The following is a 27,444-nucleotide window of genomic DNA, read 5'->3' as shown; positions in this document are numbered from 1 at the left end:
TCCCCAAGGTTTGGGGTCGAAATCAAAATCGTCATCGACCTTTTTTCTTATTAAAATCATCCTCAACGTTCAAAAACGCTTTAAAATCATCATTTTCCAAATTTTTGGACCAAAATACCTTCATCATCATCATTCTCCTCTTCACCTTCCTCACCCCACCACCTCCACTGCCACCAACATTACCACCACTACCACCACCACCACCAACACAAACACCACCACAAACAACCAACCAACACCAACACCAAGACCACCAAACAACAGCAACAACACCATACCACCACAACCACCATCAACACCACCACCACCACCACCACCACCATCAAGCCCCTCACCGTAACCCCCCACTCCTCACTCCACTCCCTCACCCCCTCACCGTAACCCCCCCACCCCTCACCCCCTCACCGTAACCCCCCACCCCTTCCTCATGCCCCTCTCTTCATGGTCATCATCATCATCAATATATTTCATCAACAACAACAAATTTCATCAAAAATTTAGAAATTCAAATTTCAGCAACAACACATTTCATCAAAAATCCAGTTCACAGAAGAATGGTGATGCGGTGGTGCGGTGCGGTGCGGTGTGGTGCGACAGGACGGCAAAGCAGTAGGGCAGGGCGGCGGTCCCCCTTCTCTCCCCCCTCCTCCCCCCCTTTTTCTCGCGGCCTCCCCCCTTTCTTTCTCTTCCCAGTCCCCACCCTCTTTTCTTCTTTTTTTATTTATTTGTTTTATATTTATTTTATTTTATAATTTTTTAATAATGAAGGGTAATTTGGTAAAAAAAATAAAATTGAAGTAAAAAAGGACGATTTTATAACGTTTTGTAACGTTGAGGATGATTTTAATAAGAAAAAAAGGTCGGGGACGATTTTGATTTCGACCCCAAACCTTGGGGACGAAAAAAGTACTTATCCCATAAACTAATGACAACCCTATACCGTATATTAAAGCCAACTATAAAATAGCAGCATGGCCCAAAGGGTTAAGGACATTGGAAATTTGGAAGCAACAACACAAATTTAAAACAAATTTGGAAGCCATCCAAAAAAAATAATTCATTGTAGTATATAAAATCAGATATATCTTTGCTAATCACAGTCCAAATTTCTAAACATAAAATTAGATACAAAACAAGCTTTTGCTCCAGCTCATGTTCACAAAATTAATTCCAAACAAGATCATTTTTTACTAATTAAGAGGGCACAAAATCTGAAAAAGTGAGACTCTTACTGTTTATGCAGCATCAACAACTAGTTAGCTTTCTAAAACAGTAGTCATCCACGAAAGGTAGAAGCTTGAACAAAATAGAGCACACCCAGATGTAAGAAAGCTATAAGTATTGTCTCCTCTGCTTCCAATCATAGTAAAAGATAATGATAAACCCAAGTTAAAAAGTGTAAAGAAGGAAATTAGAAAGTAAAGAGAAAAGAGATGACCTACTGTGTTAGATAGTAGTAGCAGGGGTTGGTAATGGCGGGCAGCAGAGAAGAGAAGAATGTCGTTCTGTGTTAGAAGTCGCGACAATGAGCGACGCCGGAACTAACCGATGGAGAGTAGTTCAATGATGGCGATGGTGACGATGGAAGTGGTGGGTTGGTGGCAGCGGCAACAGTGGAAAGAGGAATGGTGTTGCTGTGTTAGAAGTAGCAACAGTGAGTGATGCCGGAACTGCAGAACTGACCAACGGAGAGCAGTTCAATGACGACGACGGCAGCGATGGTAGTGGTGGGTTGGTAGCGATGGCAGCAGGGAAAGAGGAATGTCGTTTTGGAGTTTTGGAAGAAGGTTGGTAGCGATAGCAGCAGAACGGTTAGGGTTTTTCACATTCTAGAGTTTGAATAAAACCAGATATTTGGTTTAAAACCAAGTTGAACCATAAAAATTAGTTTTTAAGAAATTGGTATTTATAAAAATTCTAGTTTCAGTTCAGTTTTTTATTAAAAAAAAACTGGTTTATTTAAAACAGTTTTAGTTCAATTTCAGTTCAGTTTAGTTAAACTAGTTTTTTTGAACACCTCGAGTTAAAACTAGTTTTAGCCTATAAACCAGTTTAAACTGGTTTTATTTTTATGAATTGGTTTAAACTGGTGCACTGTATTGTAAACTGGTTTAAAACCAATTTTTTATTTGACAAAGTAGTTTGGTTCAGTTTCTAAACCATTTAAAATGGTTTAGTGTATGAAAAAACTGAACCATGAACACCCTTAATCATCCCCAGAAGTTGGAACTTAAAAGTTTTTTGAGAGCTAATGTTGATTTGTTTGCATGGGAACCTTTCGATATGTCTGGAATTGATCATATACTCAAGTCCCATCAACTTGCTATTGACCCTATGTTCAAGCCGATTACGATGTCGAAAAATGTCACCATACCCAACTACCAAAATTAAAAAATAAGTACAAGGGTTATTGGATGCTGGATTTATTCGGGAGTTAACTTATTTAACATGGTTATCCAATGTTGTAATGGTGAAAAAATCTATTGGAAAATGACGTATGTGTGTTGATTACACTGATTTGAATAAAGCCGGCCCAAAATATTGCTTCCCATTACCCAACATTGATAATATAATTGATTCTACCTCGGGATATCGAATATTAAGTTTCCTGGATACTTATAGTGGTTATAACAAAATACCAATGCATCCACCTGATGAAGATAAAACTGCTTTTATTATCCCAAAAGAGATTTATTGTTATGTTGTAATGTCGTTTGGTTCGAAAAATGCATGGATCACTTATCAAAGACTGGTGTCCATAGTATTTAAGCAACAAATAAAAAAAAAACATAGAAGTCTATATTGATGATATGTTGACAAAGAAGATTCTAACTTAATTGTTGATCTGCAAGAAACTTTTCACTGCCTCCGGCTTCTCCAGATGAGGTTGAATCCAGTAAAATGTGCTTTCGGGGTTAGGGAGGTAAATCCTTAGGTTTTTTGGTAAGTCAAAGGGGTTTCGAAGTTAACCCTGAAAAGTGTCAAACTATACTCGATATGTTGAGTCCTCAAAACCTCAAAAAGGTATAGAGGCTCATAGGTCGGTCACCTTATCGAGATTTTTGGGAGCTTCTGCTGAAAAAGCAAAGCCGTTTTTAATTTAATGAGGAAAGAAGTCGATTTTGTATGGACAGAAGAATGTGAGACCGCTTTTCAACATTTTAAAAATTTGTTATTGTCTCCTCCTGTTCTAGCAAAACCAGAACCCGAAAAACCCTTATATTTATACTTGTCTATAATTGAAGAAACGATGACTTCAACCTTAGTTTTGGAAGATGACAGTAAGCATCAACGACTTGTTTATTTTATTAGTAAGGTTATTCAATAACCTAAATTAAAATATTCAAAGTTATCCTCAGTGGCACGACGTCGTCAAATCCAGCCTCCCTCAAATAAGAGAGAATGGCGTCTGGTGGTAGGAGTCTGTGGCTAACTCTCTTGGGCAGAAGTAGGCAACCCAGCTGGTAAAAAATAAAAAATCCATATCAGGAGTCTATCAACCTATAAAGCTATAAAAACCTCAGATTAGATAATTCTAACGATATTTTTTAAAATAAATTAATTTAATTATTATTTTAATCTAACCTTAAAAAATTTCATCAAACCAACAGACATTTACATAACTCAAACTGAATTATAAAATTACGTTAAGAAATAACTAAACATGCATATAATCTAAACTTTCAAATTATTTCAAAATAAAACTGGTTACTTATTGAAGGCATAACTGAATGAATAAACGTGTATATAATTAAATTTAAATAAAATATCTAAATAAAAAATTTGTGCCTAAATTGACAAACGTCTATATAATTAAATCTAAATTAAAATATCTAACAAAAATATCTAAAATAACAAACAATGACTACAACATTCAACTTACTAACTTAATTTAAGTTATAACAACTTCAATATAAAAATTCAGAAATTTTTATATTAAATAAATACAAACCTCTACATATTCAGACGTAATTAAGTTTACCAATATATCTTAATTATCCTTTTTTTATAACTAAAGTCGTTAAAAACAAACCGAAATAAAGTTTTACCGACTAAATCCATGTGAAAGTATGCCTAATATCCCATAGGATCGTTCAAACCACTCAGAACAATATATTCCAATGCCTAATATCTATTGCACACTACTTCTATGAAGGTATTCACACTACGGCAACATATTTCATGCTTAACATAAACATTAAACGAAGAATAAGACCAACTTCAAAGTCGTCGGTAATGTGCCACGTGGCATTCAGCCTATTAATGTCCACATCTTATTGATTGGCACGAGCCATAATCTTCAAGTAACTCGTAAATTTGATTAGAGAAGAGTAAAGTGGGAGAAAAGTGAAGAAAATGAAGGGTTTCAGGCTTTCACATGCACTGCGAATAAAACTCTTATATATAGGCGTTCTTATTTTTATTTCGTTTACACTGTAAACGAAATAATTATCTATGTACTTCGTTTACACTGTAAACGAAATAAACTCGTTATATAATATGTGTGTAAACGTCATACGGCCGCTACGTTTTCAGTCTTATTTCGTTTATAATATAAACGAAATAAGTCATACGATGCAATTTCGTAAAAAAATTGTAAAATGTTTATTTCCGTAAATAAAATATTTATTTAATTTATTTAAAAACAAAATCCATAAAAAGGTTGTGGATAAAAGCAAAAAGAAAACAATTGTTCTTTGAGTCTCCAGAAGGAAAAGTATTATTACTTTATTAGTTAATCATTGTGGTCACGAAAAAAACTATATATGACGCTACATAAGTAAATTCAATTAAATTAATTTAATAATTTATTGATATATTAATAGAAGATAATAAAATAATAAATATGAAATTAATTCATTATAGTCAAATGTGTTTATTAATTTACTTTTTGTTTGTTAAATATGTGTAAAAGAAAAAGAAATTAGTTAGTGGCATAATCAATTTGAATTTTTCATAATTTTATCAAATTTATTAATAGGTTATTATATTTTAAAAGTTTGTAATTAAATTTTTTATATTTTATAGAAGTTTGTGATAAGATGTTTGCCATTACAAAAATGTGTAAAGAAAACGAAATATTTTTATAGGTATATTCTTATAAAGGCTTAATTGAAAGAAATTATAAATAATTAGAACTTGATTACAAATAAAAGTAAATTAGAAATGCACATAAAAATAAAATATTTTCATTTATTTTTTTCATAATATTGAATGAATTAATAACATACTAAAAGATAATATATTTAATGAAATATTTTTAATCGGATACATTATTTTTATTCAGTTTACTAATATATTTAAGAAAAATAATCAAGAGTCTTAAACTATCTTTTTAATTATTAAATAAATACAAACCTCTACATATTTAGACGTAATTAAGTTTACTAATATATCTTAATTATTTTTTTTTATAACTAAAATCATTAAAAACAAATCTATGTGAAAGTATGTCTAATATCTTACCGGATCGTTCAAATCACTCAGAATAATATATTTCTATGTCTAATATCTACTGCACACTATTTCTATGAAAGTATCCACATTATGGCAACATATTTCATGTTTAACATAAACATTAAAGGAAGAACAAAATCAACTTCAAAGTCGTCTACTCCGACAACGTGTCACGTGGCGTTCAGCCTATTAATGTCCACATTGTGTTAATCGGCGCGCGTCATAATCTTCAAGTAATCCATAGATTTGATTAGAAAAGAGTAAAATGGGAGAAAAGTAAAAGAAATGAAGGATTTCAAGCTTTCACATGTGCTGTGAACGAAACTCTTATATATAGGCGTTCTTATTTTTATTTCGTTTACAGTGTAAACGAAATAATTATTCACGTATTTCGTTTACACTGTAAACAAAATAAGCTCGTTACACAACACGTGTATAAATATCATACGACCGCTACATTTTTAATCTTATTTCATTTATAGTGTAAACAAAATACGTGAATAATTATTTCGTTTACACTGTAAACGAAATAAGTCATACAATGCAATTTCGTAAAAAAATTGCAAAATGTTTATTTTCATAAATAAAATATTTATTTAATTTATTTAAAAACAAAATCCATAAAAAAGGTTGTGGATAGAAGCAAAAAGAAAATATAATTGTTCTTTGAGTCTCCAGAACGAAAAGTATTATTACTTTATTAGTTAATCATTGTGGTCACGGAAAAAACTATGATGCTACATAATTAAATTATTTGGATAATTAAATTTAATTAAATTAATTTAATAATTTACTGATATAATAAAAATTAATTGAAATAAAAGAAGAAAAAATTGATTGAATTTAATTAAAAAATAATTTATTTATTTAGTATTTCTCAAAAAAAAAAAAAAAAACACACTCTCTTTATTATATACTACGATATTAATAGATAATAAAATAATAAATATGAAATTAATTCATTATAGTCAAATGTGTTTATTAATTTACTCTTTGTTTGTTAAATATGTGTAAAAGAAAAAGAAATTAGTTAGTGGTATAATCAATTTGGATTCTTCATAATTTTCTCAAATTTATTAATAGGTTATTGTATTTTAACAGTTTGTAATTAAATTTTTCATACATTATAAAAGTCTGTGATAAGATGTTTGCCATTATAGGTATATTCTTATAAAGGCTTAATTGAAAGAAATTGTAAATAATAAGAACTTGATTACAAATGAAAGTAAATTAGAATTGCACAAAAAAATAAAATATTTTCATTTATTTTTTCCATGATATTGAATGAATTAATAGCATACTAAAAGATAATATATTTAATGTAATGTTTTTTAATCGGATACATTATTTTTATTCAGTTTACTAATATATTTAAGAAAAATAATCAAGAGTCTTAAACTATCTTTCTAATTATTTTCCCAATTTATTTTAAAAAAACTTTGTATTTTTCATCATTTGTATGTTTTCAAAAAAATTATATATATAGTTTGGAAAATGAATTACAATTCTTAATGATTACTCTATAATTAAATTCATATAATATAATTATAAAATATTTATTTCTTAATTTTTTATCTGAAAATACATAATTGTCTTCTATTATATTTTCATAATAATAAAGGACAAATAGACTTCACCCAATTTAAAAGAAATATGAAACATTGATGTATAATTTAATTTGTGATTCAGTCTTTATCACTTAAATTTTTTTTAATTTAGTTCGTATAAGTATATACTTAGGAAATTTATAAAAATTCAATTAGAAATTTAGTAAAATTATGAATACAGATAATTAGACCTTAGTTAAAATAGTAAATACTTTACACTTCAATCATAAGAATTAGACCATAGTTAATTTAGTAATAGATTTTTAATATGTATAATATTTTTAATTAAAAAGAGAAAAATGAAAAACCACAAGGGAGAGTCAGAAAAACCCTGGCAGAAGTAGAAATACAGAATAAGTGGATTTTAGATGGTCTATAATTCGATGTTTAACTTTTACTTAATTTATTTTTTATGATAAATTTTAAATATTTAATAATTATTTATTTTTATACTTTTAAAATTAAATATTAATTTTTAATAAGTTAGACAACTTTTAAGCTTATAGAATAATAGAATATAATGGTTCTTTGAGTTTGAGAAGGGCAACATATTATACACGATTCTGGTGAGAAGATATTATGTCCTGGTCTGATTTCTTATAATATAGTACAGACGATAGCATATATAATTAGCTAAACTAGATTGTATAAGTGTCTATCTCCAAATTTGGTGCCTGCTCTCGCTGACGACAATATACCAAATAGATTTTCGTTCCGTCATGGAGAGACCAAAACCAGTTTCTGCTGCACAAGGAAGCTCATCAAGGAATCCAGGTTACTTTAATTTATTAATTAGTTATCATGTATAAATAAAAATATATATAAATATCTTTATCTATACATATTTCTTTATGTCCGCCTATATATATTTTAAAATTTTGAATCAAACATACAGATGAAACAGAAGCAAATACGAAAAAATTACTGGAGGCAGTGCGAAGGGGAGACTTAGAGGAGACCTTAAAGTTGGCGGCGGTGGAGACAGGAGCAATCAGGGCAGAGGTGATGACGTACTGGCGCGGAAGAGCACTTCATATTGCACTTACGTTCGGGCATTTGCACATTGTTGAGAAGTTAGTGCAACTCATGTCACCGGAGGATCTTGAGCTGGCAACTGATTCAAACACAGTGTTGTGTTCTGCTGTTTTAAATAAGGACGAGAATTTTAACATTTCAGCTGCAAAATGCATCGTCGCAAAACATGATAGGTTGCTCACTCTTCCAACCCCATATTATTGGATTCCGGTGACATGGGCTGTTGAATTGGGCCACAATGAACTGGCTCGCTATTTGTATTCTGTCACACCATTTCATGTGTTGCGCCCTGAAAATGGCAAATATGGCGCTGATCTTCTCGTCAGGTGCTACTATTCCAAGATGTTTGGTAAAAATATCCTCCCTTCGGTTTCAATTCAATAATATTATTTTATGAGAAATGTTAGGGTGCCAGCAATTTTGGTGTTTTGTAATCATCAATTGGCCATCAATAATGTTTTTAATGGTATGAGATTACATCTAATGATGGAAAATCACTCACTTTTATTTTGATGGTTAAGTATTGGCCAGAAAACATAAAAGTTGCTGGCCCTAGACTTTTCCTTATTTTATATAAAGTAGCAAAGTTTAGTTGGTTCTTTACTCAATTAAATTACTCTCTCTAGAATTTGTCTTATTTCATCAACATGAGTGTTTTTAAATTGTAATTATATGGCGGAAGTTTTCCATTGTAAATTAGTATCATATCACAATTGCATCTTGATGCCTTTGCAAGAATGGCCATAATTTAACACATTTTTTAGATGTGGCTAGTTAAATGGTGCGTGCATATTAATTAGATGTGGCTGTGGACTTGTTGAGGCGTTGTCCAAGATTAGCAATGCGTAATCAGGGTCAGGGAGCTGGGGATAACTTATTGTTGACGTTAGCAAAAGCACCTTCCTCGTCACTAGATCAAATACAGTTACCATCTTGGAAAAGATGGTTGTATGAAAGTAAGTTAAAGTTTTATTTTTTATTTTATTTTTCTCTCTTCCAAGTACTATTAAAATAAAGAAAGTAGCTTATATTATATGTATGACTAAATTCACATTTACACTTGCTTATACAACAATAAAGGGATCCACGTGCACCTAGCCCATGAATTTGCCCTAGATGAAGTTGTTAATCTCGTTGCGGAAGTTAATGACAGCATCAGAGATAATTATGCAAGGAGTGCTGGTAGTGGTGAGTTCATGTGTACATTTCAAATATCCTTCCATCTTGGATCATGTAACCTAACTCTATATTCATTGAAATTAGGCTTAATTATTGTTGGAATATTAGTTAATTTTTTATTGTAAAAATATTTTTTAACTTTTGTTTTTTAGAGATTTAGAATTTAATATTAGAATTTAGTATGTAAAATTTAAAGAATAATACGAAGGAGCTAACTTTTTTTTAGTGAATATCAGTCAATTTCTTACAATTAGTTTATGTATTATATTTCATAAATAGTAACTCGAGATTAATTATAAAATTTATCACTTTAATATTTAACTTTAGTTTAATTAAAATTTTATATAAAGCAACAAAATTTAATTGAATCTTCACTGAAATAAACGGTCTCTAAAACTTGTCTTATTTTATTATTTTATTAATATAAATATTTTAAATTATAATTATATGACAGTTATATATTGCAATACGAGGACTGTTTTCAGGGAATAGATCATCTTCAGTAGAAAAAAAACTGGATGGTATTCAGTATAAGATTTTACTTTTTATTGCTCTTTCTCTCTTATTTAATTTTGATATCATTTATAAAATTAAAAATAAAAGATCACACTTTATTCTCTCAAATGTTAAAAAAAATGGAGAGGATGCATTTTCCTGTTTTCATGGTAAATTAGTATCACATTACAATTGCATCTTGATCCTTTTTGGTAATGGCTGTAATTTAACACAATTTTTAAATGTGGCTAATTAAATGATGCGTGCATATTAATTAGATGTGACTCTGGACTTGGTGAGGGATTGGACAAAATTAGCAATGCGTGATCAGGGAGCTGGGGATAAAAGCCAATTCCCATCTTGGAAAAGATGGTTGTATGAAAGTAAGTCAAAGTTTTATTTTAGTTTAATTTAATTTTTTATTTTTTTTCCCTCTCTTCCAAGTACTACTAAAATTACGAAAGTAGTTATTTTATTTTAATTTAGAATTAATAAAATTTCACTAAAAAAAGTTAGCTTTTTAATTAAACTCTTTGAAAAAAATCACTTTTTAATTTTTTTGAGTAATATTAAGAAATTAAATTTTTTAGCTAATATCAGTTAATTTTCTAAAAATTAATTCTAAATTTTAAATTATAAATTTTAAAATAAAATTGACTAATATTAACTAACAAAAAATTAGTTCTTTATACTTTTTCTTTTCAGCTTCAAATCCTTTTCTTGGTCAATTGCTACAACGAAGAATTTGTGATTACACCGATTTTTAGTTTTATATACACTCGTTAAAGAACCAAAAGTTGAATTCTTTGTATAGGAAAAAAAAAAAACTTCTAATAGTAGTTATTACATCAGATTCCTTGAACAATTCCTAATTTTTGTTTCTTAATATATTTTCTTGTTAGAGTAATTGTTAATTAGCAAATATATATGCCATGGAACTCAGCTTGTACGTTTGCTCGAATTTTGGCATTTTCATTTGTATCATTTTTCCCCTAATTATTTTTTTACGATGATGTGTATGTAGGGTTACTGCTCGGATTGGTTGGGAATATCGACAATTTATTAGGTACCATAAGAAATCCTTTTTAAGATTCCTTCAATAATATGAAATTTCACATGAAAATATTTAGATTTTTGACACGCATACAACAGGAATTAAGAAAATACGCGAAGCAAAGTTAGGTCACCAACAATATCTTGCACTCTTACGTGCTACATGTAGAGGAGTGACTCCTTTAAATGATAAAGAAATACAAGAAAGTGGAATAAGGAATGCGATATTTGAGGCAGCAAAACGAGGGAACGCTGTATTCATTGTGGAAGCATTAAAGGTGCACTTTACACTTTATGCGATCCATGATGAAAAAAGGAGGCGCATATTTTCCCTCGCTGTGGAGTATCGTCAAGCAAACGTTTACAATCTTATTCATGGCCTTAGTGCGAAGCCTTTTCTTTCAACCTCCATAGATTACTTTGGAAATTCCATGCTACACATGGCAGGAATGCTAGCTCCTCCAATACAACTTAGTCCGATTCCTGGGGCCCTTTTACAGATGCAAAGAGAATTGCAGTGGTTTAAGGAAGTGGAGAGTATCACAACACCTATGATAAGAGAACGTTTAAACGATAACAATTTGACACCCAGAGCATTGTTCACAGAACAACATACCAATTTGGTGAAAGAAGGTGAGAAATGGACCAAAGAAACAGCTAGTTCTTGCGGTGTTGTAGCAGCTCTTGTAGCTACCATCACTTTTGCTGCTGCTTTCACTGTTCCCGGTGGCAATGACCAAAGCAAGGGATATCCAATTTTCTTGCATAAAAAGCTATTTCTATTGTTTATAATATCAGATGCAGTGTCACTCTTCTCTTCCACAACTTCACTGCTTATGTTTCTGGGTCTCCTCACTTCTCGCTATGCAGAGGATGATTTTCTCAACTCACTGCCTACAAAGCTGATGATAGGCCTTTCCACCATGTTCATCTCTCTTGCAACCATGATGGCTGCGTTTTGTGCTTCTCTTTTCCTTATGCTCCAAAATCGATCATGGATCGTCATTCCTGTGACTCTGCTTGCCTCTGTTCCGGTTACTTTATATATTTGGTTGCAATTTCCATTGCTTGTTCTGATCTTTAAGTCAACCTATGCACCAGGCATCTTTGATAGAAATATTAAGCCTTGGCTTTGAGATTAATAAACTAAAAGCTAGCTAAGTAGCCAGTGTGGTGTTCAACTTTGATGAATTCTTATTGTGTTTGAACATTTCAATCTAATCATCATTTGGTTTATAGTTTTCTCTTCTTCTTTGTATTGCAATATAATGTACCATTTTTTTTTTTATAAAATTATTGGAAAAAGAATAAAAGGTAACCATTTCTCTTTCTCTACTCTGCTGCGTGGACGGTTATGAACTGCAATAATTGGTTAGTTTGTTAGTCTTCTAGTGATTTTTTTAATTGCTCTTACTTCATGGAAATTATTTGTCCAAATTTCAAAGTATACTTGATCTCGTATCTTTTTCTTTTTCATCATATTCTAAGCGCAGAATTGTTCACTGTTAAGTGGCATGATGAATATTACGTAAAATATTTCTAATTCAAAGAAGTTAAACAAAAATACTATTTGCGGGTAAACATCAATCACTAAATTTCTAAAACCGGTTAATAATTTATTCTTCAGATTCAGTTTGGTTTGATCCCGCCGGTTTATATAATCTGGACCGGATCGTGCTTAATTTTTTTTTTTAAATTTCTAATACGACCTCGTTCATCAGCCTTATGCCCTATCCCCTTTCTCTCGTCAATGTCTCACTAAAGCTCGAGCTCTCATCTCTCTCTGTGACTCATTGGTTCTCACACTCAGTCGCGCTCGCGTGCTCCCCCTGTGTTCGTCGTTGCCGAACGACAGAAGAAGAAGATCCCGGGACTAATCATCGTCATCGCTTCCCGTCTCATTACTATCTCGCACTTAGTCGCGCACCTTCCTTGTGCTCATCGTTGCTGGCGGCAGAAGAAGCATGTTCGAGAAGGAGCACGGTTCTGTCCCTCGTAGAGAGATTCTATGACTCTTCATAAGGTAAACTCAACCGCTACAATTCCATCACTTGATTTGAGTGATGGTTAAGTAAAGTTGCATTCTTATTTAGTATGTAGTTTACTTGCTTGTTAAATGTAAAATTCGGTAAATTAATAAATAATTAACTAATAAATTAATTATGAGTCTAAAAAATTAAGAAATTAAATTTTATATTTTAGAAAAGTAAAAATATTTAGAATGCATATTAAAACATTAATCTTAAATATTCTGATTTGAAATTAGAGCCAACGGGTCAAATCGTATTGGGCCCAAAGCCCAATATATAAAAGCCAAGACTCAACCTTCTCTCCTCCTAACACACATGAAACACGCTGCATTGAGGGAAGGAGCAAAGGAAACCTAACCTCCATTTTCAATCCAATCTTCTATTCCTCATAACTTTCAATTTTGAGCTCCGATTGCCGCACCGTTTGCGGCCACGCGACCACCTTGTCGAGCTCTTTAAATCCATTGTGAACAAAATTATAAGAAATTTAAATTTCTCATCCAATTCTCCACCCCCTTCATTTTCTTGATTTTGGTTCATGGGTATTGAGAATTTCAGTATTTTAATGGTTTAAGGTTAAACTAGCTTGGGTTTTATCTAATTGTTCAGTGGATAAGGTAAGAAACTACTAAACTCTTATGAATTATTGATTTAGTGAAATCTAGTATTGATTTTCGGTGAATTGTATAAAATTAGATTGAATTTCATGTTGAAGCTTGTTGAGTTGATTGGATACTTGAAAGCTTGTGGACAAGGAGTTTTGTGGCTTAGGGAAGAATCAGCCAAGGTATGGTTTTTGTTTCTTATAGATAATATATAATATTATGTGAAAACTTAGGTTAACTGCGATATGATAGGCTTGAATATTTTGAATGGTTGGATTTGATGAAATTAATGTATGTATATACATATGTGATGAGTATGATGCTGAATTGATAATGAAAAGTTGATAATTTAGGTGATTAAATGATTGATAGTAGAGGACTAGTGTTTGGCGATGTACGAGAATGCTTGGTGTTGTTTTAGTTGTGATTTGGTTGGTTTTGGATTGAGAATTTTGAAAAACTAGAGTATTTGAGCTTTTGGTAAAAACTGAATTTTTGACCAATTTCGGCGGGGCATAACTTGGCTTCCGGACCCCCAAATCTTGTGAAACTTATTTTGAATAAAAATTTGGTCCGAAAAATTTATAACGTTCGAAGAACAAATTGAAAATATTTTTTTTTGAAAAAATTATTGGCGTTAGAAGTTTGGTGTAAAAAAATGATTTTTTTGAACTTTAACATCTTTTTGGCAAAACTGATATGGTTGCGTACGTGACAGTCTCACGTGTACACGAGTATTGGGCTCTGGCAACACACTCACGTACAGGGAAGAGGGTTGCGTACGCGACATTGTCATTTTTACACTCATGCATCTGCGGCATGTATCTTGCGTACGCGGGACTCTTTCTCTGCCCACTATTCTCACGTACGCGAACAGTGGATGCATACGTGGAATTGTCTTTTTACAAATTCTCACGTACGCAGAAGAATGCATATGCTTTGGTTTGCCTAATTTCTTAACTGTAATTAATTGCTTCCTGATCTATTTGCTGTAACTGCTATCTATACTTGTGCTTTTCTTTTCTGTTTTGCCTGTGTTTGTTTTTGAGAGATCCCTCTGGGGGGTGGAGGAGGCGCTAAGGGTTGTTCCACCTAGAGTTTGGAGGATTGCTGAGAAAGAAAATGAAGAGTTAAATTAGAACCCTTAGATATAATTACCATATTTCTGGTTTAGTAAAAAATTTAGGATACGAACATGGATTGTTAGAGTTTTGGAATGCCTTTGGCTTTTCGGGACATTATTTATTATCTATATGAACACCTTTACTATATTGAGAACCCTCAGTTCTCATTCCATACATATATCATTGTTTTTTATATGCAAGACGTGAGACACCTCGTTGAGCATGCTAGAGACTCTTGGGATGCGAATATCTACATTTGGAGATTTTGTATTTTGTATTTTGTATTTTGTATATGTATATAAATAATATTTTCCATCTTTGTTCATAACTTATATTTTGTCCCTCTTAAAGGTTGAATTCGAAGAAACATGATTTATATTTTTGTCTTTTGGATATAATTTGGGTTATATATATTTATATCTGTACTCTGGCCTGCCTTTGTTTTACAGGTCGAGTTAAGAGCTTGCTACTTGTATCTTTTTAGAACTCCATGTATATATTATGTACATTATCTTTACTATACGCTGTTATCTATCCCTTTTACGCTTAACCGTTTCAAGTGCGACGCATTTTCTATTTGTTTTGTTCAACTTTTTTTTAAGACTCCTAGTTAAACTTCTTTTCATATATGCTTATGTACGCATTTTTACTTTTAGAGGTCATAATACTCCACCACCTTTGATTTACGAACTTAAGCGTAAAACTCTGTATGGTAGGATATTACATTAAAAATTCTGGAACTGAAGTTATGCGTATTAATTAAAGGCCATATGATATGGTATGGTATGTTATGTGACACTAATTAATTGAAGAAATTGTGTGTAAGACAAGTTTTGCTAGATGGGAATGATGTTAAGAGTTTGATGCTAAAATGGTTGAGGTAGCAAATAGGACTAGTGAGTCAAGAACCGGCTTTGTTTGTGACAACAATGAGAAAAAACATACTCTTAAGAAGAAGCTTTAAGAGTAGCCAATGCTCGTTCTTTCATTATCAAACTTCCAGAAGGTTATGAAACACAGGTTAGCCAATGCTTCATCCATTTTTGAAGTGTCTGTTTAGGTAAAAAAAGATTTTTGTATTTTGTCTCAAAGAAACAATAACAAGTAAATGCATGTTTGTGGTTGTGGTGGTTGTGCAATGTGAAAAGAATCACATTATTTGATTTAAGATCTAACACTAGCATACAAACATGGGTTGTTACCATCATTGCTAGTCCAATTCTAGAAGTTTTAAGTAAAATATATGGCTAAAAGAAATGAAAATGAAATTGGATAACAGAAATAATGATTTATCTCAAAATAATGAACCCGGAAATTCTTCTCCTAGATGAGGCGACAAGTGCGTTAGACTCCAAGTCAGAAAAGCTAGTGCAAGAAGCAGTTGATAGGTTTATGATTGGTAGAACAACACTTGTGATTGCACATCGCCTTTCCACGATTCGCAAAGCTGACCTTGTTGCAGTACTTCAGCAAGAAAATCGGAACTCATGATGAGCTTTTTGCCAAAGGCGAAAATGGAGTTTATGCCAAGCTTATCAGGATGCAAGAGGCTGCCCATGTAACTGCCATGAGTAATGCTAGAAAGAGTAGTGCAAGGTAGCTTATATCATTGTTGAACATTGATATCACTGGAAAAATTCATTTTATACTTCATATTAATTGTTCATGAAAGTATATATATTCACTGAAACTGTTTGAGCTTAGATAATTTTGAATTGTAAAACTCAAACTTGTGAACTCATTTGCAGGCCTTCGAGTGCAAGAAACTCTGTAAGTTTATTGCTCGAAACTCTTCTTACGGGAGTTCACCATACTCAAGAAGGCTATTTGACTTCTCCACATCGGATTTTAGTCTTTCAATTGATGCATCACATCCAAATTGCATGCTCGAAAAGCTTGCTTTCAAAGAGCAAGCCAATTCCTTTTGTGTTTTTCACATTTTTGTTGCAGTTTGTATGCTAAATTTGTTGAGTAGGATGTGATTTATTAAATAATGGTTAATATTAATAAAAATGTTAATTTTTTAATTTTTTTTTAATTTCCTTCAATGTGTTGAGGCTTTGTTAACCACACAGGTAGAGAAGAAAAAGGGAATAAGGAAATTAAGTACCAACTATACAATATACAATAAACGACTCAAATTATGCTTAGTCAAATATTCAATAGAAAAAAGAGTAAATTATCATTTCTACCCACGAAAGTTAAAAAAGCTGACACATCTATCCATAGAAAAAGGAAATTATCATTTGTATTCATAAAATATGGGTTCTGCACAACAAAATTATCTAAACACTAAAAAATTATCTGAAAATCCCAAATTACCGGTGCAACCACATCATCGCAGAAGAAACAGATCCAAGACCACAAATTCAATCCGCAAGATGCAAGTCCACCATTTCATCTATTCTCCTTTTCACATTCTCCAACAACAACAACAGCACCAGCAACAATGATGAAGGGGTAACAGAAAATGAGAAAAGAGATGAAGTTTCTGAAGGGTACCATTGTTGTGAGGGAGAGAGAAAGAAAAGGAAGGCTAAGAAAAGGAAGGCTAAGAGTTATTATAGGAAAGTTTTATTTCTATCCGTTGAAATTATAGCATATAACCACTATATAAACGTTTGTAGAATTTCAATTCAATCATCATCAACAATAACAACTACATTCACATCTTCTTTTCATATTATTATTATTATTATTATTATTATTTTATTTTATTTCCTTTTCTCTTTAGTAATTATATAGCGAGTGCATTATTGTGAGTAGTGTTCAATTTCATATTACTTTGTAGCTATTAGAAGTTAAAATTCCGCTGCAGACTCAACAATTGGTATCAAGAGCCAACGTTATATTATTCATTATTTGAGTGGTAAAATTCAATTTTGAATATAATGGCTTCTACTAGTAGTAATGTCAAAGTAGGCAAATATGAAATCGAGAAGTTCAATGGAAAAAATGATTTTTCCTATTGGAGGATGCAGATGAAAAATCTGCTTATATCACAAAAGTTACACAAGGCACTAGCGGAAAAAGAGAAAAAGCCGAAAGGAATGGAAGATGAGGATTGGGAAGAATTAGATCTTGAGGCACGGGCTGCAATAATCTTATGCCTTGAGAGGGATGTTGCTTTCTTGGTGAACGAAGAAGCAACTGCAGCAGGCGTCTGGTTAAAGTTAGAGAGTAACTTCATGACAAAGACTCTAACTAATAGGATCTACTTATAATCCAAATTGTATACATGCAAGATGGAGGAAGGCACCTCAATCCGAGAATATATCAATAAGTTTGATAGGATCATATCAAACTTAAAGGATATAGATGTGAAGGTTGATGATGAAGACCAGGCACTCATATTGTTACTTTCATTAGCGAAGTCCTATGAAAATCTGGTACAGACATTGATGCTGGTGGGTGACACTCTGACCATGGATGAGACGAGGGCATCACTTTTAGCAGATGATCTATGTAAGGTTGCTACAAGTGTAATGTCATCTTCAAATGGAAGAGAGTATAATGATCAAGCACAAGGATTGTTCGCGGCTAGAGGAAGGACTAATGAAAGAGGAAAAGGTAATAAGCGTGGAAAGTCTAGGCCAAAATCTAGACCTCACGCGGAGAGAACATGCTTTAAATGTGGTGAGGCTGGACATTTCAAAGCAAATTGTCCAAATAAGAAGATAACTTTCAAGAAACAAAACAACGACAACCCAAAAGAAAAGCAAGAAGCAAGCTACGTCTCAAATGATGAGGAAGATTATTACTCTGTGACAGAACAATCTTATGAAATCTTCGATAAGTGGATTCTTGATTCAGTCTCACCATATGTGTCCAAATAGAAGTGGTTTACTACCTATGAAAGCATAAATGGTGGCACAGTTTTAATGGGCAATGATCATGCTTGTAAAACTGTGGGGTTGGGTACTGTAAGAATCAAGATGCATGATGGTGTCGTAAGAACCTTAAAAGATGTGAGACATATTCCAGACTTGCGGAAAAATCTGATCTCCATAGGTTTGTTGGAGAAAAATGGTTGCAAAATAGTTGCGGAAAATGGGGTACTGAAAGTTGTTCGTGGTTCTTTGGTAGTGATGAAAGGAGTTCGTCACGGTAATCTTTATTCTCTTTTGGGGACAACGGTTATAGGTGAGTTAGCAGTTGGAATCGGTGGAAGTAGAGATCAAACAGATTGCACGAGAATATGGCACATGCGGCTTAGACATATGTCAGAGAAAGGTCTATCATTGCTTTGTGGACAAGGTTTGCTGAAGAATATGAAGAAACCACAAATGGAATTTTGTGAACATTGTGTGTATGGAAAGGCACATAGGGTGAAGTTTTCTACAAGCAAGCATAAAAGCAGAGGGTTGTTAGACTATGTGCATACTGATGTTTGGGGCCCGGCTAAAGTTACTTCCAAGGGTGGTTCCAGGTATTTTGTTACTTTTGTTGATGATTATTCCAGGTATGTTTGGATTTACTTCCTCAAACATAAGAATGAGGTATTCGGTACTTTTAAGCGATGGAGAGCAATGGTTGAAAATCGAACGGATAGGAAGTTAAAAACTCTACGATCTGATAATGGCACAGAGTACATGGATGGGGCTTTCAAGGAGTTCTGTGACCGAGAAGGCATTACAAGACACTGGACAGTTAGAAAAATACCACAACAGAATGGAGTCGCCGAACGACTGAATCGTACGCTACTTGAGAAGGCAAGGTGTATGCGCTCTAATTCCGGGTTAGGCAGAGAATAGTGGGCAGAATCGGTTGCTACAGCTTGCTACATAGTGAATCGATCCCCACATTCTTCTCTAGATGGAGACACACCTTATAAGGTATGGTCAGGTGAACATGCAGATTACGAGAAACTCAGAGTCTTTGGATGCACAACCTATTATCATGTCAAAGATAATAAGCTTGATGATAGAGCTAAGAAGGCAATCTTTTTGGGATATCCAAGAGGGGTTCAAGGCTATCGCCTTTGGAGTGTAAATGATTCTAAGTTTGTAATTAACAAGGATGTTACCTTTGATGAACGATCTATGGTAGCTTTGTCTAAAGATGTGGTGCCAGATGATGGTGATGTTGGAAAAACTTTAAATACTCAAGTGGTGGAGATAGAGTCTAAATACCAACAAATAGACTCTAATAATGTTCAGGTGGAGCATCCTAATGCTACTCGAGATGATGCAGAGGATGAACTTGATCATGAGAAAATTCAGCGAGAAAATGCACATGTATTACAACAGCAGTAGCAGGATTTTTTGGCATCTACTAGGCCAAAAAGGAATTATAAATTTGTTCAGAAGTTTGGGTCAGACAAGCCTTTGAGACATTATGGGCAGCTAAACTTGGTAGATTATGCACTCTCAGTGGAGGATGATGAGTCGGTCACCTTCAAACATGCTATCAAAGACAAAGATAGAGAGAGTTGGTTGGTCGCTATGGAGGAAGAGATGCAATCTCTTCATAAGAACAAGACATGGGATCTGGTCCCATTGCCCGTGGAAAAGACTGCAATTGGTTGTAAGTGGGTGTATAAAAGAAAAGAAGATCCTACTAAGTCAGATGGTACAAGATTCAAAGCTAGGTTAACAGCAAAGGGATTTGCACAGAAAGAAGGTGTTGATTACAATGAGATATTTTCTCTAGTGGTGAAACACACTTCCATACGGGTGCTTTTAAGTCTTGTCGCTCATGGTGATCTTGAGTTGGAACAACTAGACGTAAAGACTGCATTCTTGCACGGTGACTTAGAGGAAGAAATCTACATGTATCAACCTGAGGATTTCAAGGTTGAGGGTAAAGAAAGTCAGGTATGTCGCTTGAGGAAATCGCTATATGGATTGAAACAATCTCCTCGGCAATGGTATAAGCGATTTGACTCCTTTATGTTAAAACAAGATTTTTCCAGAAGTAATTATGATTGTTGTGTATACATTCGTAAGCTTCCTGGAGGTGATTATATCTATCTTCTATTGTATGTGGATGACATGCTTATTGCCTCTAAGAGCAAGGTAGAAATAGATATGTTAAAGGTTCAACTTGGTAAAGAATTTGAAATAAAAGACTTGGGTGCTGCACGAAAAATATTAGGCATGGAAATTAAAAGGGAGAGATCAAGCCAAAAATTGTTCTTGAGCCAAAGAGGATACATTGAGCGCGTCATTGAAAGATTTGAAATGAAAAATGCTAAATCGGTGGTAACACCGTTGGCTCCACATTTTAGGCTCTCTAGTAAACAATCTCCCACAACAGCAGAGGATAAGGCTTACATGGAAAATGTACCTTATGCTAGTGCAGTCGGTAGCCTAATGTATGCTATGGTATGTACACGCCCAAATATTTCACAGGCAGTAAGTGTTGTTAGCAGGTTCATGGCAAACACGGGTAAGGCACACTGGGAAGCAGTCAAGTGGATATTAAGATACTTGAAGGGCACCATTGACACAGGTTTATGCTTTAGTGGAAAATCATGTCAAATCAGTGGCTTTGTTGATTCTGATTATGCTGGTGATCTAGATAGAAGACGTTCTACGACTGGTTATGTATATAAAATACAAGGTGCTCCAGTTAGTTGGCGATCGATGTTACAAGCTACAGTGGCACTATCTACTACAGAAGCTGAGTACATGGCAGTAGCAGAAGGGGTGAAAGAAGCATTGTGGCTAAGAGGTCTTCTAGATGATTTGGGGTTGAAACAAGATTGCGTGGATCTGAATTGTGATAGTCAAAGTGCAATTCATTTGGCTAAAAATCAGGTTCATCATGCTCGTACCAAGCATATTGATGTTAGATATCACTTCGTGCGTGATGTTATGGAGAAAGGTGACATTTCTCTTGTAAAAGTACACACGGATGAAAATCCCGCTGACATGTTGACTAAAGTGGTGTCAGGAAGCAAGTTCTAACACTGTTTGAAATTGCTCAATATTGTTTTATGTTAGGCAGTCATTGTCAATGATGCAACCGAATACGAATACCATTCTTTGATCGTCCAAAATTTGCGTAGATTTCAAATTGTGAACGAGGTGGAGAATTGTGAGGGAGAGAGAAAGAAAAGGAAGGCTAAGGGTTATTATAGGAAATTTTTATTTCTATCCGTTGAAATTATAGCATATAACCACTATATAAACGTTTGTAGAATTTCAATTCAATCATCATCAACAATAACAACTACATTCACATCTTCTTTTCATATTATTATTATTATTATTATTATTATTATTATTATTATTTCTTTTTCTCTTTAGTAATTATATAGCGAGTGCATTATTGTGATTAGTGTTCAATTTCATATTACTTTGTAGCTATTAGAAGTTAAAATTCCGCTGCAGACTCAACAATTGTAAAACTAGGTGTTGAAGTCATTGGTGATCATCCTCAGCAAACTCCCCGCCCTCTGGTTCTTTGGCGACAACAACCACCAATGGATGAAATTCTCCTCCAATCTTCTTGCGAAGTCACGGAGTCTAGTCCTCGTCGAAGTCCAGCTCTCATCGGAGACCGCATCCTCGCGCTCTACAACGTCGACTCGTTGTGGTTGATGAAGGTCGCACGACAATGCTGATGGTTGGTGAATTGAAGTCGCTGTGGCTGATGGAGATCACGCGATAGTGCTGACCACGTCCTTTTTATTGATTATTATTTTTACCTTTATATAGATTGAATTTTGTAAATTCCAAGATGAGTATATACTCAGTGGTTGGTTGTTGATCCATATGTTTCACCAACTGAGTAGCGAATTCTTTCGTCAGAGTGCATCAAATGTTACCTTTTCCCCTGGTTCAAAATAATTTTATATAAGAGCACTTAAAAGGCATTATATTAAAACGAAAAGCGTGTATAAGTTTTTGTAATACTCCCAACCACATTTCCAAGCTTCGCATACAACTGAGGCACCTTTACTCTAGAAAAATTCATGTGATAGTGAAATAACACTTAGAGTCATCATCATTTCCTATTACAAAAGAATTATACTTCGTAAAATTCTTACAGATAGCAATAAGAATCTTGTAGACAATTTTTTCACTAGCTTTATTCCACAAATCTCAAACTTTTGTAGTATAGTATTTTGTAATTTTTTAAAATCAATAGATGGGCGAACGAAGACATTAAGTGGATTTTTGCTACTGAATTTAATTTTTTCTCGTTTTTTTCTTGATTTTTTTTATAATAAACTAGTAATAAGAAATTTTATCAGACATTTTAAAATCATAAGCATATCATACACAATGTGGTTTCACTTATTTATATGGAGGTGTTCCTAATTGGTTTAATAGAAACCAAATTATACATATATGATATTCCTAGTAAATCGGTTTTAGAAATTGGAATTACAAGCAACTCCCCTCACCCTACTAAATCGTTTTTAAGAACAACGATTTACCTGGTAACGTATTCGTATGGTAAATCAGTTTAAAACGATTTATTATACTATGATATTAAATCGGTTTATATTATATCTTTTTATAAGGACAATTCTAAAATAAAAGTCGAAACATAATTGGATAATATTAAATGTGAAATAATTTAATATGATAATTTATTCTTATTTTTATGAGAGAGAAGATTCTATTTTACTATTTTTTATAAATAGACTAGTAAATTAAATACCATTTAGAAATTAAAAATGATTATTTTCTCATATATTAAAAGGTTTCATAATATTTCATTTTATAATAATTGTTTAGTTTTTTCATCTAATATTTATTTATTTTTTCTTTAAAACTAGTTCCTATGCAAATGCAATGCAGCTAGATTGTCATTCATTCTGGTCTGGTGGGGAACAATTTCGAAAGAACGAACAATGGGAAGACAACAAACAGCTTAACCTGGGATTAATTGTGTTAGACAAAATTTGACATTTGCGCTGACAAATTTTATATTTTATGAAAGTCAAAATTTGACATTTGATTTTTTTTTTATTTTTAAAATATTAAATATGATTAAATTGATAAAAAGGGATTGATTATATTTTTAATAGTATAATATTAAAAATAATATTAGCATTGCTTGAAAAAATGAAAATTTGATTGTGATTCTATCATTATTTTTGTTTAATTAATATTAAGATATATAATAAGATTATCAATAATAAAAAATTTAAATTTTTTCTCTCAATATATATAAAATAAATATATTAAAATTTTAATTAAAAATTTTATTTTTATAATTTTAACATGTTTTTATAAAATAGTAATTTTTTTTCTTAAATGGAATTCGAATACAGAGAAAGAACTTTCTATGCACAAGCTTAGAAATCCTAGGCAGCAGCTTCCTCTATGTAGGAATTGGAGAGAACAACTAGCAATTAAGACTTCTTTTTAGGGGTGTAATCGGTTTGATTCGGTTCGGTTTTGGATCGAAAACCAACCGAACCGACTTGATCGGTTTTTTTAAGAGGCCAACCGTTCGGTTGGCTGCTGTTTGAGCAACCGAACCGAATCGAACCAAACCAACAGCGGTTTGGTTCGGTCGATTTTTTCGATTTTTTACACCTGCTTATCTGAATTTAAAATGCTATAAAATGATATTTAAAACTTTCAATAAACTAGAATAACAAGAGTTTATCACATCCAAATCCAATACAAATTCAATTTAATTAAACATAAAACAAAGACAATTAAAAATGTCTAGCAAAACAAAAACAATAAACACAAACAACAACAATAAACACTGTTTAAACCGAAACATTCACTTTTAAACAAACAAAAGCCAAACAGCCACCATGTTTAATCAGAATCTACACCAGACTCATCCTCATCTTCTCCGGTTGGTGCAATTTTTACAAAAATAAAACAAGAAAATCAATATAGATTATAAACATAATATAGATTATAAATTATAAACATAAACCATAAAGGGAACTACAAATTTCTTTTTTGCATACCTAACTCAAGTTTCTCAAACTCTTCAATAAGCTCTTCAAAACCAGTTGTCATTGGAGAAGCACGAAGCCAATTTTGTGTGCATATCAATGCCTCAACTGTCTTTGGAGTTAAAGAACTCCTATAGTTGTTAAGCACTCTTCCACCAGTGCTAAAAGCTGATTCTGAAGCAACAGTCGAGACCGGCATTGCTAAGACATCTCTAGCTATTTGGGATAAGATAGGATACTTGCTAGAATTTACCTTCCACCAATTCAATATGTCAAAAGTATTTTGATCACGAGGCTTCTCTAAACCATCCATCAAATACAAATCCACCTCATTCTTGTTGATGATCTCATGAAAATGAACCTCCTTGAAAAAATCACCAGCCATGTCACCATCAGGTACTCCCACATCTGATGCACCATCCATTATTGCTGAAGTAAATGATCTACCCCCATTATTTGCACTCACATAGCAATCAAACATATTGGAGAAGATCTCTTTCACTTTTGCACCCAAAAAATCAGTATCATCCTTATCATATAGCTTTTCAAAGCTAAAGTTCACAAACTTCAACTTGTATCTAGGATCAAGAACCACAGCAACAAAAATCATCATATTGATATTTTTTATGTTACCCCAATATTTGTCATACTTAAGCTTCATCCTCTCAGCCATACTCCCAAGTAATGGATCTCGACTACCACAAGAAGCCTTGAACACTCGCAAAATCTTACAAAACTCATGAAAATATTGAGAAGAAGTCACAAGCAAACTACCAGACACACTCTTTGTAACATCATGAAAAATTTTCAAGAATTCCATAAAGTGTTTTGCATTGTCCCAATCAATATTCCTCGGAATACCACCTTGCATTAGAGCATATTCTGTATCTCTCTCCCCTAGCCTCTTGAACGCCTTTTGAAACTTCAAACCACTTTCAAGCATAGTGTATGTAGAGTTTCATCTAGTGGGAACATCGAGTTGAAAAGTACACTTGTCTTGTATCCTAGCTTCCTTTATGAAAATTTTGAACCTATTCATGCGACTAGGGGAAGCACACACATATCTAATAGCATTTCTTATCTTACTAATAGATTCATGCATCTCTTTCAGACCATCATTAACAACAAGATTAAGAATATGTGCACAACACCTAACATGCAAATGTTCTCCTTTCAAAGGATGTAAATTCCAATCCTCCATTCTAGTTCTTAGATAAGATATTTCAGTATCATTAGAACTAGTATTATCAACAGTAATTGTGAACACTCTAGATATCCCCCACCCCAAAAGACATCTCTCAATTTTTCTACCAATTGTTTCTCCCTTGTGGTTTTTAATAAGACAAAAATTGATAATCCTCTTTTGCAATTTTCAATCATGATCAATGTAATGAGCAGTGAGACACATATAATTCAGATTTTGCACAGAAGTCCAACAATCAGTAGTTAAACAAACAGATTGATTCGGTTGTTTGAACACAGTTTTCAACCTATTCTTCTCACTAATATAAAGATTCCAACAATCCTTAGCAACAGTAATCCTTCCTGGAAGTGGAAATCTAGGTTGCACTATACTCATATAGAATCTGAATCCCTCCCCCTCAACAAACTTGAACGGTAGCTCATCAATAATTATCATCCTAGCAAGGACTTTTCTACACATTTCAGCATCAAAAGTAACTGCAGTAAATACCCCTTCACCCTCTTTTTTTTGTTGGAAGGTAAGGATTGTTTGACTAGGGTCACCCGAGTCCCTAGGAAATTTTTTACATTGATTCAACAAATGATAACGCATATTAGTTGTACCATTTCTATGAGAGTCACATGCATATGATGCACCACACCAATTACATTTAGCCCTAGGATGTGATGGCTTGGACTTAGGATCCTTTGTAAAGTATTTCCAAGTCCAGGATCTAGGTCTAGAAGGTTTTCTGTTACCTTCATTGGCTTCATCCTTGCCATCCTCTTCATCAGTGTCCACATTGCTTGGAGCTGGATTTGTAGGAGTTGCTCCCGAAGTTGCACCCACATTAGTCATATCAACCTTCCTCTTCTTTGTTCTAGGGTGGGGCGGGGGTTTGGTAAGCGTGCCGCTGTCCGTTGAGGAACGTACCACGGACTCGACATTTTCACCCCCAACTTCAGGCGTCCGTTCATTGGGCACCTCATTGCTTGTTGGCTGCATACATATAAACAGAACAATGAAAAAGTAGCATTTTTAACTCATGAACAGAACCAACAGTTTTGTTTCCATCAACAAAACCACAATAGCTCCTAAGCAGCCAATCAACAATTAGTTATATATTAACAAAGAAATTAAATTTGGTTGATATCAATACCTTCCACCAATAAAATAAACAACCTCTATATAAAATAAACCAATATCTTCCACCAATGAATCCACTTGACAAAAGTGCAGAGTTAAAGAAGCAGAAAAGTGAACAAAAAATAGACCTTTGGTAAGACGGAACAGAGATGCAGAGATATCCATCACAAATAAAAAGTGATAAATAAATGTCATAAGATTTTTAAAATAAATTCATTCTCTTTTAAGTGATATCTAAACTGCCAACATTTTATGTGTGATAATTGATAACCATTCCAACAAGAAACTACCTTCTTTTTTTAATCTTTTTCTCTGTTTACGTTAACCACACTTCTCATATAATAAGTTGCTTGAGTTTTAGAATTTAATAATCATAACTATGTAATACTAAGAAATGGTTAAAAAAGTATTGTTAGATAATAGAAAGGCTTATGCACATCATATGCCTACAAGTACAAACCTAAAACAAGTTTTAAGCACTGCTGTTAACACAATCGAACTATTTTAGTTATTCATCATGCATCATTGTCATATCACTTAATAGTACTGGCAAAGTCATAAAATAGTTGACCAATATTCGCAAAGATATCATGGTCTCTTTTCAGCATCTTTAAGTAACATTTCAGTAATATACTAAAACTCAATATTTA

The 27,444-nt window shown here is 33.0% G+C and overlaps 2 protein-coding genes across 2 annotated transcripts; one reads left to right on the top strand and one right to left on the bottom strand.

The window, feature by feature from the left end:
- Positions 1 to 7,686: 7,686 nt before the first annotated feature.
- LOC112779814 (uncharacterized) lies at positions 7,687 to 12,161 on the top strand. Its single transcript, XM_025824165.3, has 7 exons — positions 7,687 to 7,838; positions 7,960 to 8,448; positions 8,900 to 9,055; positions 9,180 to 9,287; positions 10,052 to 10,156; positions 10,798 to 10,839; positions 10,926 to 12,161. Exons 1-7 carry the CDS (start codon positions 7,784 to 7,786, stop codon positions 11,960 to 11,962), a joined length of 1,992 nt encoding a protein of 663 aa, XP_025679950.1. The 5' UTR covers positions 7,687 to 7,783; the 3' UTR covers positions 11,963 to 12,161.
- Positions 12,162 to 24,454: 12,293 nt separating this feature from the next.
- Positions 24,455 to 25,408, bottom strand: LOC112778921 (zinc finger BED domain-containing protein RICESLEEPER 1-like). Its single transcript, XM_025823187.1, has one exon. The coding sequence runs from the start codon at positions 25,406 to 25,408 to the stop codon at positions 24,455 to 24,457; it is 954 nt and encodes a 317-aa protein (XP_025678972.1).
- Positions 25,409 to 27,444: the final 2,036 nt, after the last annotated feature.

This window comes from Arachis hypogaea, chromosome 19, assembly GCF_003086295.3.
Source record: "Arachis hypogaea cultivar Tifrunner chromosome 19, arahy.Tifrunner.gnm2.J5K5, whole genome shotgun sequence".
Taxonomy (NCBI): Eukaryota; Viridiplantae; Streptophyta; class Magnoliopsida; order Fabales; family Fabaceae; genus Arachis; species Arachis hypogaea.
This window is presented reverse-complemented; position numbering and strand designations above follow the sequence as displayed.

Coding starts and splice junctions, on each gene's coding strand:
- LOC112778921 (XM_025823187.1), bottom strand. CDS start 25,408: ATGCTTGAAAGTGGTTTGAAGTTTCAAAAGGCGTTCAAGAGGCTAGGG.
- LOC112779814 (XM_025824165.3), top strand. CDS start 7,784: ATGGAGAGACCAAAACCAGTTTCTGCTGCACAAGGAAGCTCATCAAGG. Junction 8,449..8,899: donor CTACTATTCCAAGATGTTTG/GTAAAAATATCC, acceptor CATATTAATTAG/ATGTGGCTGTGGACTTGTTG. Junction 9,056..9,179: donor GAAAAGATGGTTGTATGAAA/GTAAGTTAAAGT, acceptor ACAACAATAAAG/GGATCCACGTGCACCTAGCC.